Here is a 20375-nt window from a genome sequence, read left to right on the forward strand (position 1 = left end):
TGAGGTGACACGTAGAGTCCTTGACGTGGACCGCTTATTCGTCGAGTGATGACCGGCGTGGAATAGCAGACGCAGCAGCACGGGGCAGGAACAGGTGGACGGCCCACAGCTCCGTAGACGAGCACAGGCCACTCGGTCGCCCGGTCACCCGAACCTCGCGCATAGAAGCGGGTTCCAAGATGCCGGCAGGCTGACCTGAGGCCTCGTGCAAGGCAACGACCCGAGGCGCTCCGCGTCTCGACGACGGACGCTCGCTCTCCCGAACCTCGCGCTTAGATGCGGGTTCGAGGCCGCAGCAGGCCGTTCCGGGGTCTCGTGCTGTGCAACGACCCGAGGCGTTCGCTGTCCCGAAGACGGAAGCTCGGTCAGGTGAACCTCACCAGGAGATGTGGGTTCAGAAGGCCCGGTGGCCCTAGTCGCGCCGGCGTTCCAACCAGCTCCGTTGCGCGAGACCCTTTTCGCGCGCTGCACGAGCCTCTCTCGTCTTTCTTTTCCTCTTGTTGAGGACGGCCGCAATGTCGTCTGCTCTCGCGCTCGGTAGTTTGTGCGCACTTCTTCACAATCACCCCCTACTTAAGAAAGTTCTTTCGTCCAAAGAACTTGAGGGAACTCGATATCTGCTAGTTCACTGTAGCACACACGTACCACAAGGCATTACTACTGCACCACAGATCCGAGCACCGCACACTCGGTACGTTTGAGTACACATAAAAAAATACCACAGTGCTACAGTTTCGAGCACCGCACACTCGGCATAATGACAACATTAAGAAGTCACAACACCACGATATAAGGTGAAAACAAAAATACACTAAACTAACATGCCAGCAAATGTTGTTCGACATTAAAGTTACACCCGTTTGAGGTTCGTGCTTTTGAAATACCATGTTTCCGCAGACAGACTCTTTATGTGCTTTGCAACCGGCTCATATAGTCTGCGCCCACATTCTCGCTGCCTTTAATATACACAACCGAGGAGTCATACTTCATAAGTATGAGGCTCCAACGTAACACACGGCTGTTGATGCGCTTGGCCGACTTGATGTAAACAAGGGGCTTATGGTCGCTCTGTAATATGAACGTCCGTCCAAACAAGTAGATGTGGAACTTTTGGACGGCCCACGTACGAGCTAGGGCTTCTCGCTCAACTGTTGAATATGCAATTTCTCGTGGTTGTAGTCGGCGGCTCGCATATGATACTGGGTGCAGAATTCCTTCATGGCGCTGCATAAGTATGGCACCTATACTTGTTGATGATGCGTCGGTGCGGAGTACGAAAGGTTTAGAAAAATCTGGTGCTCTCAATATAGGTGGTGTAGACAGGAGGATCTTGAGTTCATCAAAGGCTCTCTGTTCACGTTCTCCCCAAATTACTTTGTTAGGGCCTCTTTTCTTGGTCAGTTCAGTGAGTGGGTAAGTTACTTCGGAATAATTGGGGACGAAGTCTTTGTAATACCCCGTAAGTCCGAGAAACGAGCCTACTTCTTTTTTCGTCTGTGGACGCTTCGCAGCCTGTATTTTGTCTACTGTTTCGACCTGCGGTTGCATGACACCGTTTCCAACAAGGTGACCGAGGAATTTCACTGATCTTTGACCAATTTCACTTTTTGTTGGACGAATTGTCAACCCAGATTCTCTCACTCGTTGTAGAAATGACTCAAGTGTACCCACGTGTTCGTCCTTCGTTTCAGTGGCAATGAGCACGTCATCGAAGTTGTAGTAAATATGTGGTATGTCTGCTACTACTTTTCTCATGAGGCGGTTGAAAACAGCTGGTGCGGTTTTAATGCCAAACGGCATGAAGCGGAACTGATATAGGCCTGATGCCGTAGCAAAAGCTGTCATTGGTTTAGACTCTTCGTCCATGGGCACTTGCCAGTAACCCTTAGAAAAGTCAAACTTTGAAAAGTACTGCGCGTTTGCCAGTCTCCTAAAGATAATATCCACCCGAGGTATAGGCTCGTTGTCATTGACCAGTATCTTGTTGAGTTGCCTGAAATCAATGCATAAACGCATTGTCCCGTCTCTTTTTTTCACGATAACTATAGGTGATTGGTAGGCGGACTCAGATGGTTCTATGATGCCTTGTCGTAACATTTCTCCAATTTCTTTTTGTACCGCTTCTTGGGTAGCAAATGGTATTGGATAGGGCCGCATGTTTACGGGTGTATTCGTGGTAAGTTTCAGCTTACACTGGACGAGGTGTGTCTTGCCGGGAACCTCGGTGAATACATTCTCGTACATGCTCAGTAGTCTCGTGACTTGAGCGCGCTGGTCAGGAGAGAGCGATTCCTATAGACTCACGTCGGCCACCGATTCTTTTCCTTGAAACGGTACACATGGTAGATCGTCATTTTCGGTATTATCAGTCTGACAAGCAGCTGACGCTTCCGGTAGTGGCGGTGAGATGGGTGGCCGTTCCTCATACTTTTTCAGTAGATTTACATGGAACAGTGTCGTCCTGGTCGCGAGGTCAATAACGTAATCGACGTCATTTCTCCTCTCAAGTACAGTGAATGGCCCTTTCCACGTAAGAATCAATTTGTTGTTGTCCGAAGGCAGCAGTAGCAAAACCTTGTCTCCAGCAGCTAAATGACGTGGTCTGGCCTTCCGGTCGTAGTGTTTCTTCTGTAAATGTTTTGCTTTTTGAAGCTCCTCCTTGGCCAAACGACAAGTGTCTTCAAGACGCTTCCAAAGCTCAACTACATACCCGTATGAGGTTTTTGCGTCATCATCTATATGATGACCTGTCCATAATTCTTTCAATATCGCCATGGGTCCTCTGACATAACGGCCATACAACAAGTCGAAGGGTGAAAAACCCAGGCTTGACTGAGGGACTTCGCGATAAGCAAAAAGCAAGGGTGCCAAGTAACGGTCCCATTTTTTCGGGCTCTCTTGACACATTCGTCTTATCATTTGTTTAAGGGTGCCGTTGAACCTCTCCACAAGGCCATTTGCCATCGGATGATACGGAGTTGTTGGCAACTGCGTAAAAGAGAGAAGACGGCTCAGTTCCTTCATCAGGCGTGACGAGAATGATGTGCCTCTGTCACTGATTATCTCCTGTGGGACTCCCACACGAGAAAACATCTCTAGAAGTGCCTCAGCTATTTTTTCTGTTTCAATGCCTGGCAGGGTCACAGCGTCAGGATACCGCGTTGCCATATCGACCATTGTCAGAACGTACTTGTTCCCTTTCTCTGACATGGGAGGTAATGGTCCCACAATGTCAATGGCAACTCTCTTAAACGGGGTATCAATGACGGGAGTATTTCCCAATGGTACTCGACCTATTAGATGTTTGGGAAAAGTCCTCTGGCACGTATCGCACGATTTAACAAATCGCGCGATGTCTGATTGGAATCCAGGCCAGTAGAACTCTTCGCTTACACGGTCTGTGGTTCGCTTTATTCCTTGATGTCCGGCAAGGATCCCTTCGTGAGCCATTTTCATCACAAAATGACGAAGGCTTCTGGGTATGACAAGCTGTTCCATTTGTTTCTTTGACCGCAGGGTGTATCTTCGGTAAAGAATTCCCTCCTTTGTAAAGAATAAGACGTCGGCGAACCTAGTCTTCATCTCTTTGTCCACTGCTTCAAAGCATTTATGTAGACTGCTGTCCTCCCTTTGCCTGCTCTTCAAGTCGATTGGGCTGATGTCTAGGGGGTTTATAGCTGGTACTGGTAATGAAGGTGGACTTGATCTTGGCTGTCTGGTTGTCGCCGCCACTTCCGACTTGTCCCTGGTTTCACTAGCAGCCGATGATAAAATGTCAGCAGAGATGGATTCATTAGTAGAACCGTTCCCACCTTCTGCTCTAAAGCAATCATCCGCAGCGCTCGGTGTATAAAGATGTCTTTTCCATTCATTGTCAGGATTGGAGGCATTCCGAACGCCTTTCACATTTCCCAGGACAACATCATATAAGGGATTGTCCATGCATAAAACCCTAGTCTTGCCTGTGAAGAACGGTGACGCGATCTCCACGGTTGCTTCAGGTAGCTTCAACAATCTTCTATCCAGGAGACACACTGAGGAAATTTTTCCTGTCAGCTTACTGTCTGGTACAAGGGACCTCTTGACAATAAAAGAGTCATCCCGTATCTCGCAAGACAGTAGCGGGATGTCCTTCGAGCACACCTTCGGCAGTAGGCATAGACTTTTCGTCTTGTTTACGCGTCTGCGTTAACCCACATTCCAAACTTCCGGGAACTCGACGCAAGGTCTGTGTCTCTTCGGTTACTGCCTTGGACATGTCTACTTGTTGCATCGAGCACGAAGCCTTCTCAGTACTGTTGGGTTTTTTGGGGCAGTCACCTGTCTTATGCCCAGTACGGTGCCACTTTCCACAGAAAGATGTATTTGTATTTGGACCCTTCGTATTGGTCCAGCAATCAGCAGCTCTGTGACCGCGCTTACCACAAAGAAAGCAGCTTGGTCTTTCCTTCTCTTCTTGTCGCTCAGGAGTTCGAGCTTGACCTGGTGGCTTGCTAGGTTCTCTCTCGTTTTTACCTTTGCCAAGGTTGACTAACCCTTGCGCCTCCAGGTAATGATCAGTAACTTCCGCGAGCTTGTCAAGTCCCTGACAGTTCCTCTCTCTCAAAAAGACTGCCCGTTTCTCATGGCAAGTCATCAGAAACTGTTCTGAGACAATCTTGTGCCGCAGAGCATCGTATGTCCGGTCCGTATTGGCCATTTCTTGCCAGTGATCAAAGTATCCCAATAGACGACCGGCAAACTATCTACCAGTTTCGGAATTATCGGGTTTCGCCGACCGAAACTTCCTTCGGTAGCCTTCCTCCGTGAACCTGAAGCGTTGCAAAAGCGTCTGTTTTAGTGTCGCATAGTCCATGGCATGATCCGGTGCCATTCTGCCGACAACACTTAGAGCTACGCCTGTCAAACAGAGGCTCAGCGATAGGGCCCATTTGTCTTGTGGCCAGCCCTGGCTCGTTGCGACGCGCTCAAATCGTTGAATGTATGCATCCAACTCATCGCGTTCTTCGTTAAATGGTGGGATCAGCTTGTGCGGACTTTGGTAGCTCTCGGTAGCACCTGCGTGCACACTCTCTGTAAGCTGCCCAGTACTCGTGCTACCCGCTGTCGCGTCTAACTCCCTCAACTTTAACTTGAGCTCGAGCACTTCCCTTTCAGCCTTTAATCTAGCTAGCGCTTCGGCATCAACTTCTTTTGCTGCATTGCGTTCAGCCAGACGTGCTTCACGCGCTTCCCTTTCGCGTGCGCGCTCTTCGTCTACCCATTGTTTCAGTGCCGGGCCAGTCAACCCCAGTTCTTTTCCAATTGCCGTAAGCTTGTCTGTCTCCATCCTCACCCGTCAAACACGCATAAGCAATGTGCTGCTCTTCTCGATAGCGTAAGAGCGGTCCTGTCGCGGACGCCAGATATCTGATGTTGTTAGGACCGTCACGTTGCAAAGCGTGTGACGCGAGGAAGATGGAGGAGACGGTGCATGATGAGCAAACACACGACAATTCTATTAGACGGCACGTAAACACGAAAAAATATCTTAACCTAGACCCACACATACAAGGTTGTTCGTAAGTAGGAAACAATATAGTCTCACGAGGTTGCGGTTAAGTCCGGAGTGAGGTGACACGTAGAGTCCTTGACGTGGACCGCTTATTCGTCGAGTGATGACCGGCGTGGAATAGCAGACGCAGCAGCACGGGGCAGGAACAGGTGGACGGCCCACAGCTCCGTAGACGAGCACAGGCCACTCGGTCGCCCGGTCACCCGAACCTCACGCATAGAAGCGGGTTCCAAGATGCCGGCAGGCCGACCTGAGGCCTCGTGCAAGGCAACGACCCGAGGCGCTCCGCGTCTCGACGACGGACGCTCGCTCTCGCGAACCTCGCGCGTAGATGCGGGTTCGAGGCCGCAGCAGGCCGTTCTGGGGTCTCGTGCCTTGCAACGACCCGAGGCGTTACCTGTCCCAAAGACGGACGCTCGGTCAGGTGAACCTCACCAGGAGATGTGGGTTCTGAAGGCCCGGTGGCCCTAGTCGCGCCGGCGTTCCAACCAGCTTCGTTGCGCGAGACCCTTTCGCGCGCTGCACGAGCCTCTCTCGTCTTTCTTTTCCTCTTGTTGAGGACGGCCGCAATGTCGTCTGCTCTTGCATTCGGTAGTTTGTGCGCACTTCTTCACAACTATACATGACGTCTTGAAGCGAGCCTTGCAATTCTCGGCCGGTAAATGCCCACCCCCGCAAAATTGCCAACGGGCGCTGCACTGGTGGTTGGGACCTGGGTTGGCCGTACCTCTGAAGATGCGGTCCAGCGGGCTGGGGCACACGTTCATGCGGTGGTCCAGTCTGCCGCATTGGTGGCACAGGTCGACTAATTTTCTGTATAACGCGCACCTGATGAGTGCGCCTCCGTAGCGGCTGAAGCTGGGAACTTTCAGTCCAGAAAACAGCACGATGACCGTCGTGGCATTGCTTAGTTGTTTCGCTGCGATTGCCGTAGTATTCTTGCGGATAACGACCTGGGCGGTGATGTCCTGGGTTGAATCTTGGGGAGGTATACCACTGAGGACTCCTTCGAAAGTTAAACCGGGTGCCGATTCGTGAGCGTTGGTCTGAAATGACTGGCCGTTGACCACGAGGCGCTCGACTCTATGGCATCTGTCTGATATTCGTTTCACTGGGGGTACTCACTAGGATAATGTTCTGAAGTACGTTGAGGCACACGCTGTCATCTTCAGTGTGCTCCCCGGGTTTGCCAGCAGCCCGGTAGACGCACGAGGCTAACCGGGCCACTCCTAGTTCTCCAATATTGGGTGGATGATCTTGAAATCACCCTTTGGTAGATACACTCTTAGCACGGTAACATTTAAGTTTACCTTTAGTTGCAAGTAACCTACAACACAAAAACAATAGTTTAGTAAAACAACTCGATATTTGTGTTTTTGTGAATGTCCGAGACTGCTAGAGGTTACATGTGAAAAATCAGCTACTTGAAAGGTTACTGCAACGTCAAATATCTCTTAACATTTAGATTGAACGAGAGGAAAGGGGGTTAACCGAGGGGCCCGATTTTTATTAATCATATCGTGAGAAACCTACAAACAAAGACACCAAGGAAAATATAGGGGAAATTAGTTGTACTTACTAATTGAATTAAGGAAACGATAAATTAATGGCAATGAAAGTGTATGAAAAACAACTTGCCACAGTTGGGGAACAATCCCACGTCTTCGCATTACGCGAATACGTAAATTGTTACTTATAAAAAAGTACTTGGTGGCTCAGGGTTCCTATTGAATGGATTGGAAGTTTGCTGATTATTGTGTGGTTTTGCGATCCTAATACGTTTTCAGCCAGGGCAAACACGTAAAATACGGTGTGCAGCCGTGGGATGGAGGTAGGATAGACTAAATTCAAGTGTTATTGGTGCCAGTCGGAATGTTTGCTTCCACAGTGTAAAACAAAGTGTAAATCGTTGACGTGCGCATGCTTAACCCAACCAGCAGCAATTCAGCTAGTGGTCAATGATCAATATTGCATACTTCTTATTAAAATCTAAAAGCAAGCCACAGAAACCATGAACATATATCGGAGAATATTGTGGCGAGCGATATTGTAGCAGAAATTATAACTTCTGTTCAGTGTGGTGGAAAGCACCCCGCTACCATTGCAGGCATTTTAGGCTGTGGGACAAAACCTGCCTGCACAAAAACCGAACACGGATGCATTATGGTTATTGAATATACATTTGTACTCAATAAATTTATATTTGCTTGTGTATCAATGCTTCCTTTAGTGGCGTTTGTTATATCCTGTCTTGAAACACGACACCCTTTGACAGCAGGCCGCACACTGGAGTGCGCACGCGGGCGCACACTGGAATACTGTTAAAGATCGACAACCGATTGAATAAAAGCGTCGAGCAGTCCCAATAAATATTCTGCAGGGGAGGAATTTGTTCTGTAAGAGGACTTACTGTACACTGCTACGGATTGTAATATGCCACCATGTTTTCTTTTGTCGTCATATCCAACGCATCAGAGGCGGTGTTTCCTAAATTGCAGCAACTGTCTGGTTCCTTGGAGAATGCCAGACACGCACCTTGTTTTGCCCGCTCACTAGCATGCGAGATAGACGCCGCTATATTCAGATGACAGCAGGCGACAGCCGCTCCAGTAAGGTCTCGTAGAGAGCTGCACGGGCGCTCACGGTATGAGGCCACAATGGCGGCTGGCCAAATGAGCAAGGGGAGAATATACAAATAAAAACGAACAGCATTCACTTCAAACTATAGAATATTAGAATCTTGGTATATGCTTATGTGACACGCTGACAGAACTGCAGCTTGATTATTATTTTTAGTTGCGCTCTATAGATGGGTGCTATAATCAAGCGCGCTTCAGCTTCATCCAAACATGAGGGCAGTCATATCTCTTCTGCGTTGTGCAGCTCTCTAGAAGCATGCCGGGAAGGGAATCGCCGATGCAGCCTTTTTGTAACGGTCGTGCCGCACTTTGTTTCATCGCTTTAACCGAGTTTTAACGCTCTTAGATTTGGTGGCGTGCGCTTGCCAAGCGTGTTGTGTGTCTGAGTTGCTCGTGACGCATGGCACAGTTAGCAAAAACACACCTAAATGTTCGCGAGCCGCTGAAAAGAAGCCATTCCGCCGTGGAGCAGCGACATGTTTGCCGCGATGCGTGGCCGCTGCAAGGAGCCGCATTGCCGTTGGACAGTAGTAAATGTTCATAGCTTACGTGACAGTGGTGAGCATCGCTTATCTTGCGACTGCTGTAACGAATCCCGAAGAAAGCAACAAATGTGACCTAGGTAAGCAATGATTCCTGCTCAAGTGCACGAGAAGCCGACCAGATGAGTAGGCGGTGTTCCATGATTGGGCAAAATCGACTTAAAGCGACATTCTATACCTCAGCACTATCTTCCAGTAATTTGGCGAATTCGCTGGGTCTTGGAATCACGGAGTCGACGTTTATTTGTGCCAGAAGGACCTTCTTATTTCTCAGAAACCAAAAAAGTGCTTTTTTTGGTGGCCTTTTAATGAAACTCGAAGTGCTCACAAAGTTGTCTTTCACAATTGCAACTGCTCATTTAAATGTTGCTGCCATGAACTTATAGTCTCTTCAATATCTAGGACAGTAGTTGTGTAGTAGTTTTTTACACGCTGCTTTTCTTAACCTGTAATGGCACGAGCATTCTGCATTCTAGCAAGGGCTACAAGGCCCGCTTTTAGTGCAGTGCGCAGCGAATTTAGATTTTTTACAGACGCTTTTAAAACAAACAATAAATGTATGGCTTTTTCTTCTTCAATAACGAATTGCTGATTTGATAAAGTCATGTGTAAGGTCTTTTGAATGTGCTGAAAATAACAAAAGTATTTAAACGCGTAGTAATTTGAGTCCATGGGCATACGCGTCAAAAAGAATAGGAAGGTGTTCACTACTTGTGCCCGAGTTTATTGCAGACGAAGTGGAGATAGACAACTTAGTATTACCGAAGGTGAGATCCATTGCGGAAAGTGACATACTATACTAATGGATGTCAGTGTTCGTGCGTTAACGCATGATAACGCATTGTTAGCAGCCGAATCTCACAAACTTTTACGACTTGAATGGGTCTTGTACCCCCACGAAATATGGTGGGGGTTGAAGTCTCCGGCAAAAATGATTTCTTTTCTGCACGACATAATTGCTGTATCTAGGATTCAGAATTCAGAATATTTCCGGGAAAATAAACATTAACTAGAGTGAGTGCGATGAGACCCGGAAAAGAAATGTCTACAGCTAAAATTTCGCTTTCTCCAGTCATAAGCTGGTAAGCCATGTTAGCCCGGTGCGCAATTTTTGAAAAGATAAATTTTGCTAAGCCACTACCGCGAGAGGAACGGTCCAAGTGAGATCAGAATCAGAAGCGGTTTTTACTGAGATTATTAGAAAGATTACAAGATGTTAACATACAGAAGGAGGTCCCGAAGTCAAAGACTGCAATTTGACTTCCTTTACAAAGTAAAGGTAATAAAACTCAAATCACAGCAGTTTCAACAAATCGTTAACATGGAAGAATTACAGATTTTAGTATGAATAGCATGACTGAAGAAACACATGTGCATAAATGTCATGAGAAAACAAAAAGCATTGTAACACAATCTCGTCGACAACTAATAAAGTAACAGCGTAAGTGACGTGATGAACACAGTATAATTTGCTAACTCGAATGTATATGTAAGGCAATCAATCAATCTTTATGTCGGATTCAAGTAAAATGTTGTAGGTATACCCACGAGGCGTGGCAAAAGGGAACACGTATGCTCCTTGACGAGGCCTTCACCTCGGGAGTACACATCAGACAGCATTTTCACGAAATTAAATACCAGCGTACAATGATGATATATCATATCAAATAAGTAGAACAAAACAGAGGTATTATGGTACAAGCAAATGTACATTTGACGTATATATATATATATATATATATATATATATATATATATATATATATATATATATCAAAACGTTTATTTAAAAGAAAAAAATTCAGACAGCGAGTGGGTGGAGCCCCTAGTCCAGGGCCCCACTGGCTTGAGCGGTCCGCCGTGCTTGGTTGAGGAGTGCTAGTTGCATCTCCCGATCCTCGCTGGCGAGCCAAGTCTCCCACTGCTCCCTTCCGGAAAGTTTGCCGGCTATTTTTGGTGTAATAATTTTGGGTGGCCTGTTCTGGCAGTCCCACGTAATGTGGGCGTGAGTTGGCCGGCCTCCGCACCAAGGACAGCGAACGCTGTACAGCGTTGGGTGAATGGCATTTTTCAAATAAAGGTTTGGAAATTTGTGCGTCTGTATTCGGCGCCAGTCATAAGAGTCCTGCCTGGATAGGTCAGGGTGTGGTGGACTGTACATTCTTCGCTCGCGCCGCTGGTGCTCAAGGATGTCTCCTGGTAAAAAGGGGTTTTCGTCAGAGTGGCCGGCCGCTCGGTTGACAAAAGCACGAGCTGCGCCGTCCGCTCTCTCATTGCCCTCGAGTCCTGCGCGACCCGGGCACCAGACGATCATGTGTTTCTGCGTTAGGTTGGATTCTAATAGGTGAGTGGTGCTGTGTGGTAGCCTCCCGGTGAGGAATAGTCTACATGCGACTTGGGAATCTGTAAGAGTTATCGACGATTGTCCTAGAGCGTCCTTAGTTTTAATAGATAGCGCGATGGCTGAAGCTTCTGCGGTATTCGCAGATGCAACTCTAGCCGTGGCGCAAGTCACAAGCCCTTGATTTGTGGCCCCTCCTACCACTGCGAGGGCGTATTTGTAAGCACCACATCAAGCGACATCTGTGTAGGCTGTATCCGGGTTTCCACCGAATTGCTGCATTAACTTTCGAGCTCGAGCACTTCTACGTCCCCGGTGGTATTTCGGACTCATGTTCTTAGGGATTGGGGCTACTATGATCCTTTCACGATGGACTCTGGGCATGGATGGGCAAGGACATTTGACATGGATTATAATGAACTGAATAATACACATAGAGTAACAAGTCATACAAAATAGTGCAATACTTTGTGTCACAATACAGATATGAATATATGGGATGAGATTATAATAACAAGTGAAGATGTGCACTACATACAACAATGCATGTCAATACCTATTGCACAACAGTTCAAGCACCAAATAAAATGAGGTACGATAGGGTATTTTTAACAATAATAGCTTTATTTTCCTTCAAACAGAAACATTAAACAGAAACCTAATGGTATGACAAGGAAAATGAAATTAAGACACCCTGAAAGTATGGTTGTGAGTATGACCTAGCCATCAGTGTTCAAGAGAATGTAATATGTTAGTTGTTTCTTGAATTCTTGAATTTTAAATGTTTTTATATCTAATGGTAGTGTGTTCCAGAAAGCGATAGATGAAAAATCGACGCTCTCTTTGCCGTGATTAGTACGTATTTTGGGTAAAATGAAGTTTCTATTTATTGCAAATCTCGTAATATTAGTATTTATTAGAGACGATTGTGGTATCAAGCTATCGCATCGTTTGTAATTGATTTCACGGAACAAAAAAGCACCTAGGTTATATTTAACGAGTTGTGTGACGGAAAGAATGTGATTAGTTCGTAAAATATACGAGGTGTTGTGGTTATATGGGCTAAATGTAATTATCCTAATAGCCTGATTTCGTAGGATTTGCAATGAGTTTAAATGGGTTACGCAAGTGTTTCCTCAGCAAGTAACACAGTAGTTAATTTGGGAAGGAATAAATGAAAAGTATAATGTTAGTAATATTTGATGGTTGAAATGTTTCGTGCTTTTAGAAGTACCGTGATCCCGTAGGTAATCTTCTGTTTTGATTGATTGATTGATTGATTCTTTATTGGTTTATCACATATACATGACGTATATCATGACGTGTATCATGTATGACGTGTATGACGTGTATGACATGTATGACATGTATGACGTGTGTGACATGTATGACGTGTATCATGTATGACGTGATGGTCGAAATAAAACTTACTTACTAAACTTACTTACTTACTTACATGTGATGGCAGGCGAAAGGAAAAGCCATTCAAGGATGGCTTGAGGGAGTCCTTCGCCCCCATACTGGCAAAGACAACAGCAGAGGCACGCACGTTTTGTTCACATGGTCGTACACTTTAACAAAACCATCATATTAAACTTTTGAGTCAACTTTCACGAAACCATAAAATTAAACACATTAGTTGCTGTCCTGCGTAGGGTATCATGCGTTAACATACGTAACTTCACCTCAGCATCGAATGACAGCACATTTCATAACAACGTATGCTTAGTAATAGTGGCCTTGAAACAATATCATTAAATAAGAATTATAAACAGCTCTAGAGGTCAATGTTAGGCGAAAAAGAACGTGTACAAGTGAGATAATTTTATTTCGCGAATATTGATTTGTTTTTGATTAAACTCATTCAGTAGACCTGGAAGTTTGTTTTGGAGCATTCGCCGACCATAACCAGGGCGACAATACGGAACATTCCATATTTCTGTGTTTCTTGTGGCATACGATGCTTCCTTCGAATGGAGATTTACTAAACGCATGAAGAGAGAATTATGGCAGTCACAGTTAAGGCGATATTCACGCAACAATTTATACTCATATGTGTCTTGCACTCTAATTATTTTAATTTTTTTAAAGATCTCCACAGTAGAATGCTGGATTGGCACATTCTCAATTATTCTCAAAACTCTTTTTGCATTACTAATAGCCGGGAGAAATTCGATTGTGTAGTAGTCCCCCAGACCAAATGACAATAGTTTACTTCGGTTATTTGTTCAATAAATTTAAGATTGCTGTCTACTGCTATACCGAGATAATTACATGAAAAACTTGCAGGGATAGGACTGGCGCCAAGAAAAATAGGAGGAATGAAGTGAAGTGTTCGTTGGTAAGAGGCGAATATAACAAATTTTGTTTTCCACGGGTTTAGCTGTAGCTGGTTGGTATGGCACCACTCCAGCAGGCTGTGTAAATCGCCATAAAGGTTAAATGCTAAAGTTGTGAGACATTTGTCGGAGTTAATGATAGTATCATCATCTACATAAAGTATACGTTTCGAAGAAGAGAGCTGGTTTGGCAGGTCATTGACATATAATAAAAATAAAAGTGGACCCAATATGGAACCCTGGGGCACCCCAGTATTAGTGAACATAGTTTTAGAATGAAGCCCTGAAATAGTTACTACCTGCGTTCTCTCAAGTAACCTTGTAGTAACAAAAGTGCTGAGCCGGTAATTCCTAATGATTCAAGCTTGCGAAATAAACTGTGATGATTTATTTTCTCAAACGCTTTGGCTTAAGTCTACAAATACTGAAGCTGCACAATTGCCTTGATCGATAGTGAGTTTTAGTTGATCGGTTAGCGCAACAAGAGCAAGTTTGGTCAAGTATCCCGAGCGAAAGCCGTATTGGGCACGTGAGCAGTGTCGCAGCGACAATGACTAACAGACCACCTTTGTTTGCCATCCAGGTGCTGCTTCCACTTGTCGCGCACAGCATCTACAGTATCTGCCATCCTGCCAGTGACAGTTCTTTTTTGCGCCAAGTGACGCAGTTTGCCTCCTGTCAATTGCCTCCGTTCGTTCGTCAGGCGGCACCCTCAAGATTTGTGAACAGTCCTTTCCACTCCAGAGCTGCGGCATGGTCATCGACAGCAAGTTCAACGCCAGTATTTAAGCGCTGGTATCCGCGGGACCGTTTCAGTGGGCACGTGAGCAGCGTCGCAGTGACAATGACTAACATAGCGCCTTTGTTTGCGATCCAGGTGCGTAACCACATTCCTTTGTATGCTAAGAAAAGTGACAATCGATGCTTACTGCTGCTCCCGTGCCCACGGGGGTTTTTGAGGGTGTTGACTGAGTGCTTCAACAGCTGTCTTCTTTTGCTATTGTTGAGAGATGTGGAAGTAAATCCAAGTTCTTCTCACACGCGTACCAAAATAATCGGTGGTGCTTCGAGCACAGACACCGCCAGCGAGGAAAGCAGCAGTGCCGCTAATGTCATATTAACACAATAGGAGAAAAGCATGGAAATACTTCGTATCTTGAAGGAATTGCAGGCACAGTCACTCGCGCTTTCAGCAAGTAACGGAGATATAAATAAAACCATGGAGGAACTACGGAGCGGACAGCAGAGTATTAAATCAGCCCTCGCAAATATAAATTCCAGGCTTACGACAGTTGAACACTGACTTGAAGCAATTGACGGAGTAAAGCAGGACTTCGAATGCACTGCTCTTGATATTCGCAAACAAAATAAAGTGCTGCAGGCACGAATTCATGAATTAGAAGGCCAGAGTCGTAGAAATAATTTAGTTTTTCATGGTATCGCCGATAAGAATGACCATGAAACATGGGATGAAACGGAACAAAAACTTCTGAATGTCCTGTCAAAATACGTTGACCCCGAACTCTCACCGAATGACATAGATAGGGCTCATCGATTAGGCCGGTATTCTGATTCTGGATGCCGTCCGGTGATTGTGAAGTTCAACAACTTCAAAACCAGAGAAAAATTTCTGAAGTGTAAAAAATACATAAAAGAAGAAGACATTCAATTGACAGATGATTACTCGTTTGCCACACACCAAGCACGCAAAAAACGCATTGGCTTCGCCAAATCACTGCCCGGCTCCCCAAATTTTAAGCTACAATTCAATAAGTTGGTCGTAAACGACAGATCTTACATGTATGACCCTGTAAACGATAAAACATTTGAGATTACCGCAGAAAACGCACCAAGCCGGTAACCCAGCTCACGCCTTCGTCTCTCCCCGCTGCATCTAGCTCTTGTAAATCTGCCTAGCGGTTACCGAGGGGCAGTGACCGTTGTTCAAGTGCAGCTCAAACATCAGTTTTATTTACTAATATCCGAAGTGTCACCAAAAGACGTACTGAACTCTCCTCTGCCATAAGTGCGTGTTCCGCTGACATCGTCGTCCTAACTGAAACTTGGCTGCACGAATACATGCGTGATTCTGACATATTCGATTCATCAAATCAGTTCCTCTTCTATCGTTGTGACAGGAAAGATCGGCAAGGTGGTGGTGTACTAATAGCAGTCAGTAAAAAAATAGAGTGATCTTCTCTTCACATAACGTCAAGCATCGGAATTGTATGGGTATCTCTTCAACTAGGCTACCGCAGAATAATCCTAGGCGCATGCTACCGACCGCCTAATGCCTCTCCTGCATTTAAAAAAAATTATGGGGTTTTACGTGCCAAAACCACTTTCTGATTATGAGGCACGCCGTAGTGGAGGACTCCGGAAATTTTGACTACCTGGGGTTCTGTAACGTGCACCTAAATCTAAGTACACGGGTGTTTTCGCATTTCGCCCCCATCGAAATGCGGCCGCCGTGGCCGGGATTCGATCCCGCGACCTCTTGCTCAGCAGCCCAACACCATAGCCACTGAGCAACCACGGCGGGTCTCTCCTGCATTTGTTGCAGAGCTTCACGATACCATTAATGTCATAGTAACGCGTTACCCCTCGTCATCTATCTTTCTATTGGGTGATTTTAACTTTCCGGGCTTCAATTGGCCATCGGTGCAACCATCCTCCTCTTCGGCGCTATGCAAGGAATTCACTAATTTATGTTCACTGTTCAATCTTACCCAAATTGTTACTCAGCTTACAAGAATTACTGAAGTTACAACAAGTACATTAGGCCTCGTACTAACAACATGCCCGGAACTGGGTTCAGCAGTTGTTGTTCAGCAGTTGTTCAGCAGCGGAACATGCCCTAGTTAAGCGACCATTCTTTGCTGAATTTTTCTGTAAACATTCCCATACAAAATAATACGAATGTATCATTGCGCTGATTTCAACAAAGTTAATAATGAACTAGGCTCTTTCCTGGCCACCTTTTTCGACAAATTCGACTCGCGCTCGGTGAACGCAAACTGGCTCTTATTCAAGAACAGAATCTTAGATCTCACCAGCCGTTTCATAACCACTCGCGTAATATCTTATCACCTGCATGCGCCATGGTATAATGAGCATCTTAAGCGCTTGTCTAACCGTAAGAAACGCTTCTTCCGTTCAGCTAAAGAATGACGCACTGAACATCATTGGTCCCGTTATCGGTCTGCAGCTTACACTTACAATTTTGCAGTCATGAACGCTAAAGCAAATTACCAGAATAACACTCTACCGGGTATGTTGCTCAATAACCCAAGAAAATTTTGGAGCGTCATTAACCCCTCTGAAACGTCTAGAATAATACTAACGAATTCAAGTGACGAACCAATATCCGATACTGCCTGTGCAAATGTACTGAACGATGTTTTTTCGAGCTTTTTTTCACATGGTGAAACTACGGATTTGCCTCAACTGGATCATAGCAACTTCCTCCCAATGTACCCTGTAGTCATCCATCCTGATGGTATAGCTAAAATAATTGACAATCTTAAGATATCTTCCAGTGCTGGTGTCGATTGCATTACTACAAAGTTCCTGAAAAGTACTAAAATGTATTCATCACTTGCCTTAACTAAAATATTTCAGCAATCATTGGAAAACGGTGAACTACCGGCCGATTGGAAGATAGGTAAGGTGGTTCCTGTACATAAATCTGGTAATAAACACTCGCCTTTTAACTACCGGCCCATATCTATTACCAGCATCCCATGCAAAATCTTAGAGCACATACTCTTTTCACATATTGTCACTTTCCTTGGATCAAACTCGTTTTTTCATCCTTCTCAGCACGGTTTTAGGAAGTCCTATTCATGCGAAACACAGCTACTCTTAATCACGCACGAACTTCACGCAAGTTTAGGCTGCCGCTCGATCGCCGACTGCATCTTTCTAGATTTCGCGAAGGCATTTGATAAGGTTTCCCATCATCTTTTGTTACTAAAGCTGTGCATGGTAGGATTAGACACTAACATTCTAAAATGGCTTGAAGTGTTCCTTACCCATCGTCAGCAACTTGTTTCCGTGAACAATGTTAATTTCACCGTTCACCCTGTTCTTTCCGGTGTGCCTTAAGGCACCGTCTTGGGGCCCCTGCTTGTTCTCATAGTCATCAATGACTTACCCAGTAACCTTTCTTCTCCTGTACATCTTTTTGCGATGACTGCGTCTTTTTTCGGCAAATAACAAATGATAGTGATAAGCACATGATTCAGTCTGACCTTAACGCTATCTCAACATGGTTCAAAACTTGGAATATGACTTTAAATGCTGAAAAGTGCAAACTTATGTGCAACTGTCGTGTTAATAGTGAATTGCCAGTATATACTCCTAAAGGGAAGCTGAAGAGTCTGTCGAATTCAATAAGACGCTCATATACGGATGCGAGAACCTTATAAACCATGTAGGTGAAATTTGGTTTTTTTTTTCAATTAGGAGCGACGTAATCGTCGGTTGAAATTGCGCTGTAGCTCCACCCCCCGTTGAGTGAGCGAGCGGAGCGGAGACCGGCAACCGCGGTGTTCTGACGTCAACTCTGTTTCGTTCCTTCGCAGCGTCCGCAACCGTGCCTGACCGCGCTTGTTTCTGCGTGCGTGCCATCGTAATCTGCTTCGATCGACCCTGCATTCCTTTGTTGGTGCGTCTGCGTGTACGTAGAGTGGTAGTCAACGTGCGTGGCAGTCAACGTGAGTGGTAATCACCGTGAGTGGTAGTCAACGTGAGTGGTAGTCAACAGATGAAGGTCACTACACGTACTGCATGAACCGGGAAGCTTTTCACGCGTTTAAACCGTCTTTGTAGATTGCCGACAGCTTTGGACAGCGCACAAATGCCGACGATCGCATCCCCGCTTACGTTCCACGAGGAGGCATGCAGGAACACAACACTACAGTTGTTTGACCGGAAGTGAGCTCACTAGATCGGCGAAAGATCGGCGAGATCACTAGATCACTTTGCAAAAAACATACTCACCAAAGAGCATTTCCAACACGAGGAGATCCCAAGACTTTGCTTTCGTTCGCGTCGAAAGCACTGCTCGCACCAGCATCGTTTGCTTCTTCGAGAGGCCGGCTCTTCGCAATCAGCTCGTACATGTAGGGAGTAACGCCGAACTCCCCAGAAAAACGCAGTCTCTATAAATTTTCCATTACCGTCTCAGAAAAACAGCACCAAACTACCTGCCACCGCGCTTCATGTGTAGCGGCAGCGGTCGGTCACTAGAGTTGATGTCACGAGGAGCACCGGCCAGTCACAGGCGGAAACGGGACCCGCGAGCTGGGCGTGTCCGCTGCTGCAGTGTTCGTCGAAATAAAATATATTTGCGCTTTCTTTCGCTCAATTTCGATACGATATTCGAATTCGGAGGGTTGAAAACCATTATGTACAGATGTTCACTCATTTTTTCTGGAAAACCTTTCAGCTTCCCTTTAATGGTGTGTTACTTGATCCTGGTACAAGATACAAGTACCTCGGAATTCATATTACGTCTAACCTTAGCTGGCATGCGCACATTGAGCACATCACTAACAAAGCTAATCGCATGCTCGGATATCTAAAACGCAACTTTCACGCATCCCCAACTAGCATCAAACTTCTACTCTATACCACACTGGTACGTTCACAACTAGAATATGCTTCATCAATCTGGGACCCTGGTATTAAGAGTTTGATCGACCTACTGGAAATGGCATAACACAAATAAGCGCAGTTTATTCTCTCTGACTTTCGGCGTACATCAAGCGTAACCACTATGAAGACTATCCTGGGCCTAACTTCACTTGCATCACGACGCAAAATTGCACGCCTGTGCCTTTTTCACAAAATATTTCATCATTACTTCTTCGCCCTTCATATGTTTCACGCCGCACAGATCACATACATAAGGTAGGGATTTCTACATGCAAAACTAAAACATTCTCGGACTCTTTTATTCCTCGCACGTCATATGACTGGAACCACCTTCCTTCCTCAATTGCCACAATTCCTGACACTGTATTGTTTCGGACTGCTGTTACCGCTTCTATTGAATGATATATTGTGTTGATCACTTATTCTAACTTATCTATGTCTTGGTATTTGTTCTCTGCTGTTGCATGTATTTTCAGTGTTATTATGTATTACTCACTCCCCTCTGTAATGCTTTGTCCTGAGGGTAAAATAAATAAATAAACAAATAAATAAATAAATTGGAATAGTGAGAGAACTGAATTTGGAAGGTAATTAGTTAAGCGTTTTTCTATGAGTTTTTCAATTACCTTGCTAAGTGAAGCTAGTACACATATGGGGCGATAATTGAAAATTAAAGAGCGGTCACTTTCCTAAAAATTGGGGTGACCTTACCTTGTTGAAATTCCTGTGGGAAACTGCCTGATTTAAACTTGGTGTTGTCTATGTCTGCAAGGAGATCAGTTGTTAAGAGTGCAATTAATGTTATATGGGAAGGTTGTAATTTAGCGATACCGGCGCTTGTTATTTGCACGTTGTTTATAATGTTTAGAACTTCAAACGTACGGTAATTTTTTGGATGAAATGACTTTTCTGTTGATAACCAGGTTTCTTGCAATGTAATAATATCAGACGAGTGTTGGCTACCGAGGTAATATAAGTCAATTGCAGCGGAATAAATGGAACGGCAATTCCACTGTAATACTTTCAGTGCTTGTGTTGAGCTAAGACCGGCAGCAGAAACTGCCTTGTCGAGGATGCTATTCTTCGAGAACTCTGTTTAAGAAGCAATATCTTTCTGGTACTTTTTAATCTTCATGTTATGTGTAATTGCAGATCCTTGCGCAACAGGAGAGGCGCGGCGTTTAAGAGCATGGGAGTCAGTGTTCATGCACGTTTCTTGCGAGCCACAATTTGAACTCCAATCTGATTTCTGTTCTGCATGATACACCGAAGAGGTCTCGTTAGGTCGAAGTTTAGAGG

The 20375-nt window shown here is 45.3% G+C and overlaps 1 protein-coding gene across 5 annotated transcripts in view; it reads left to right on the forward strand.

Moving 5' to 3' along the window:
• The window catches only part of LOC139061367 (uncharacterized), a 409988-nt gene that overhangs the window by 129114 nt on the left and 260499 nt on the right, over positions 1 to 20375 (forward strand). For 3 of the 5 annotated variants that reach the window (XM_070541329.1, XM_070541330.1, XM_070541328.1), the window contains one exon: positions 13999 to 14292. The exons of the other annotated variants lie outside the window; for them this stretch is intronic. In XM_070541329.1, coding sequence (XP_070397430.1) covers positions 13999 to 14292 — 294 coding nt within the window. The remainder of the gene's footprint in view (positions 1 to 13998; positions 14293 to 20375) is intronic. 5 annotated transcript variants of the gene reach the window in all.

This window comes from Dermacentor albipictus, chromosome 6, assembly GCF_038994185.2.
Source record: "Dermacentor albipictus isolate Rhodes 1998 colony chromosome 6, USDA_Dalb.pri_finalv2, whole genome shotgun sequence".
NCBI classification, from domain to species: Eukaryota; Metazoa; Arthropoda; class Arachnida; order Ixodida; family Ixodidae; genus Dermacentor; species Dermacentor albipictus.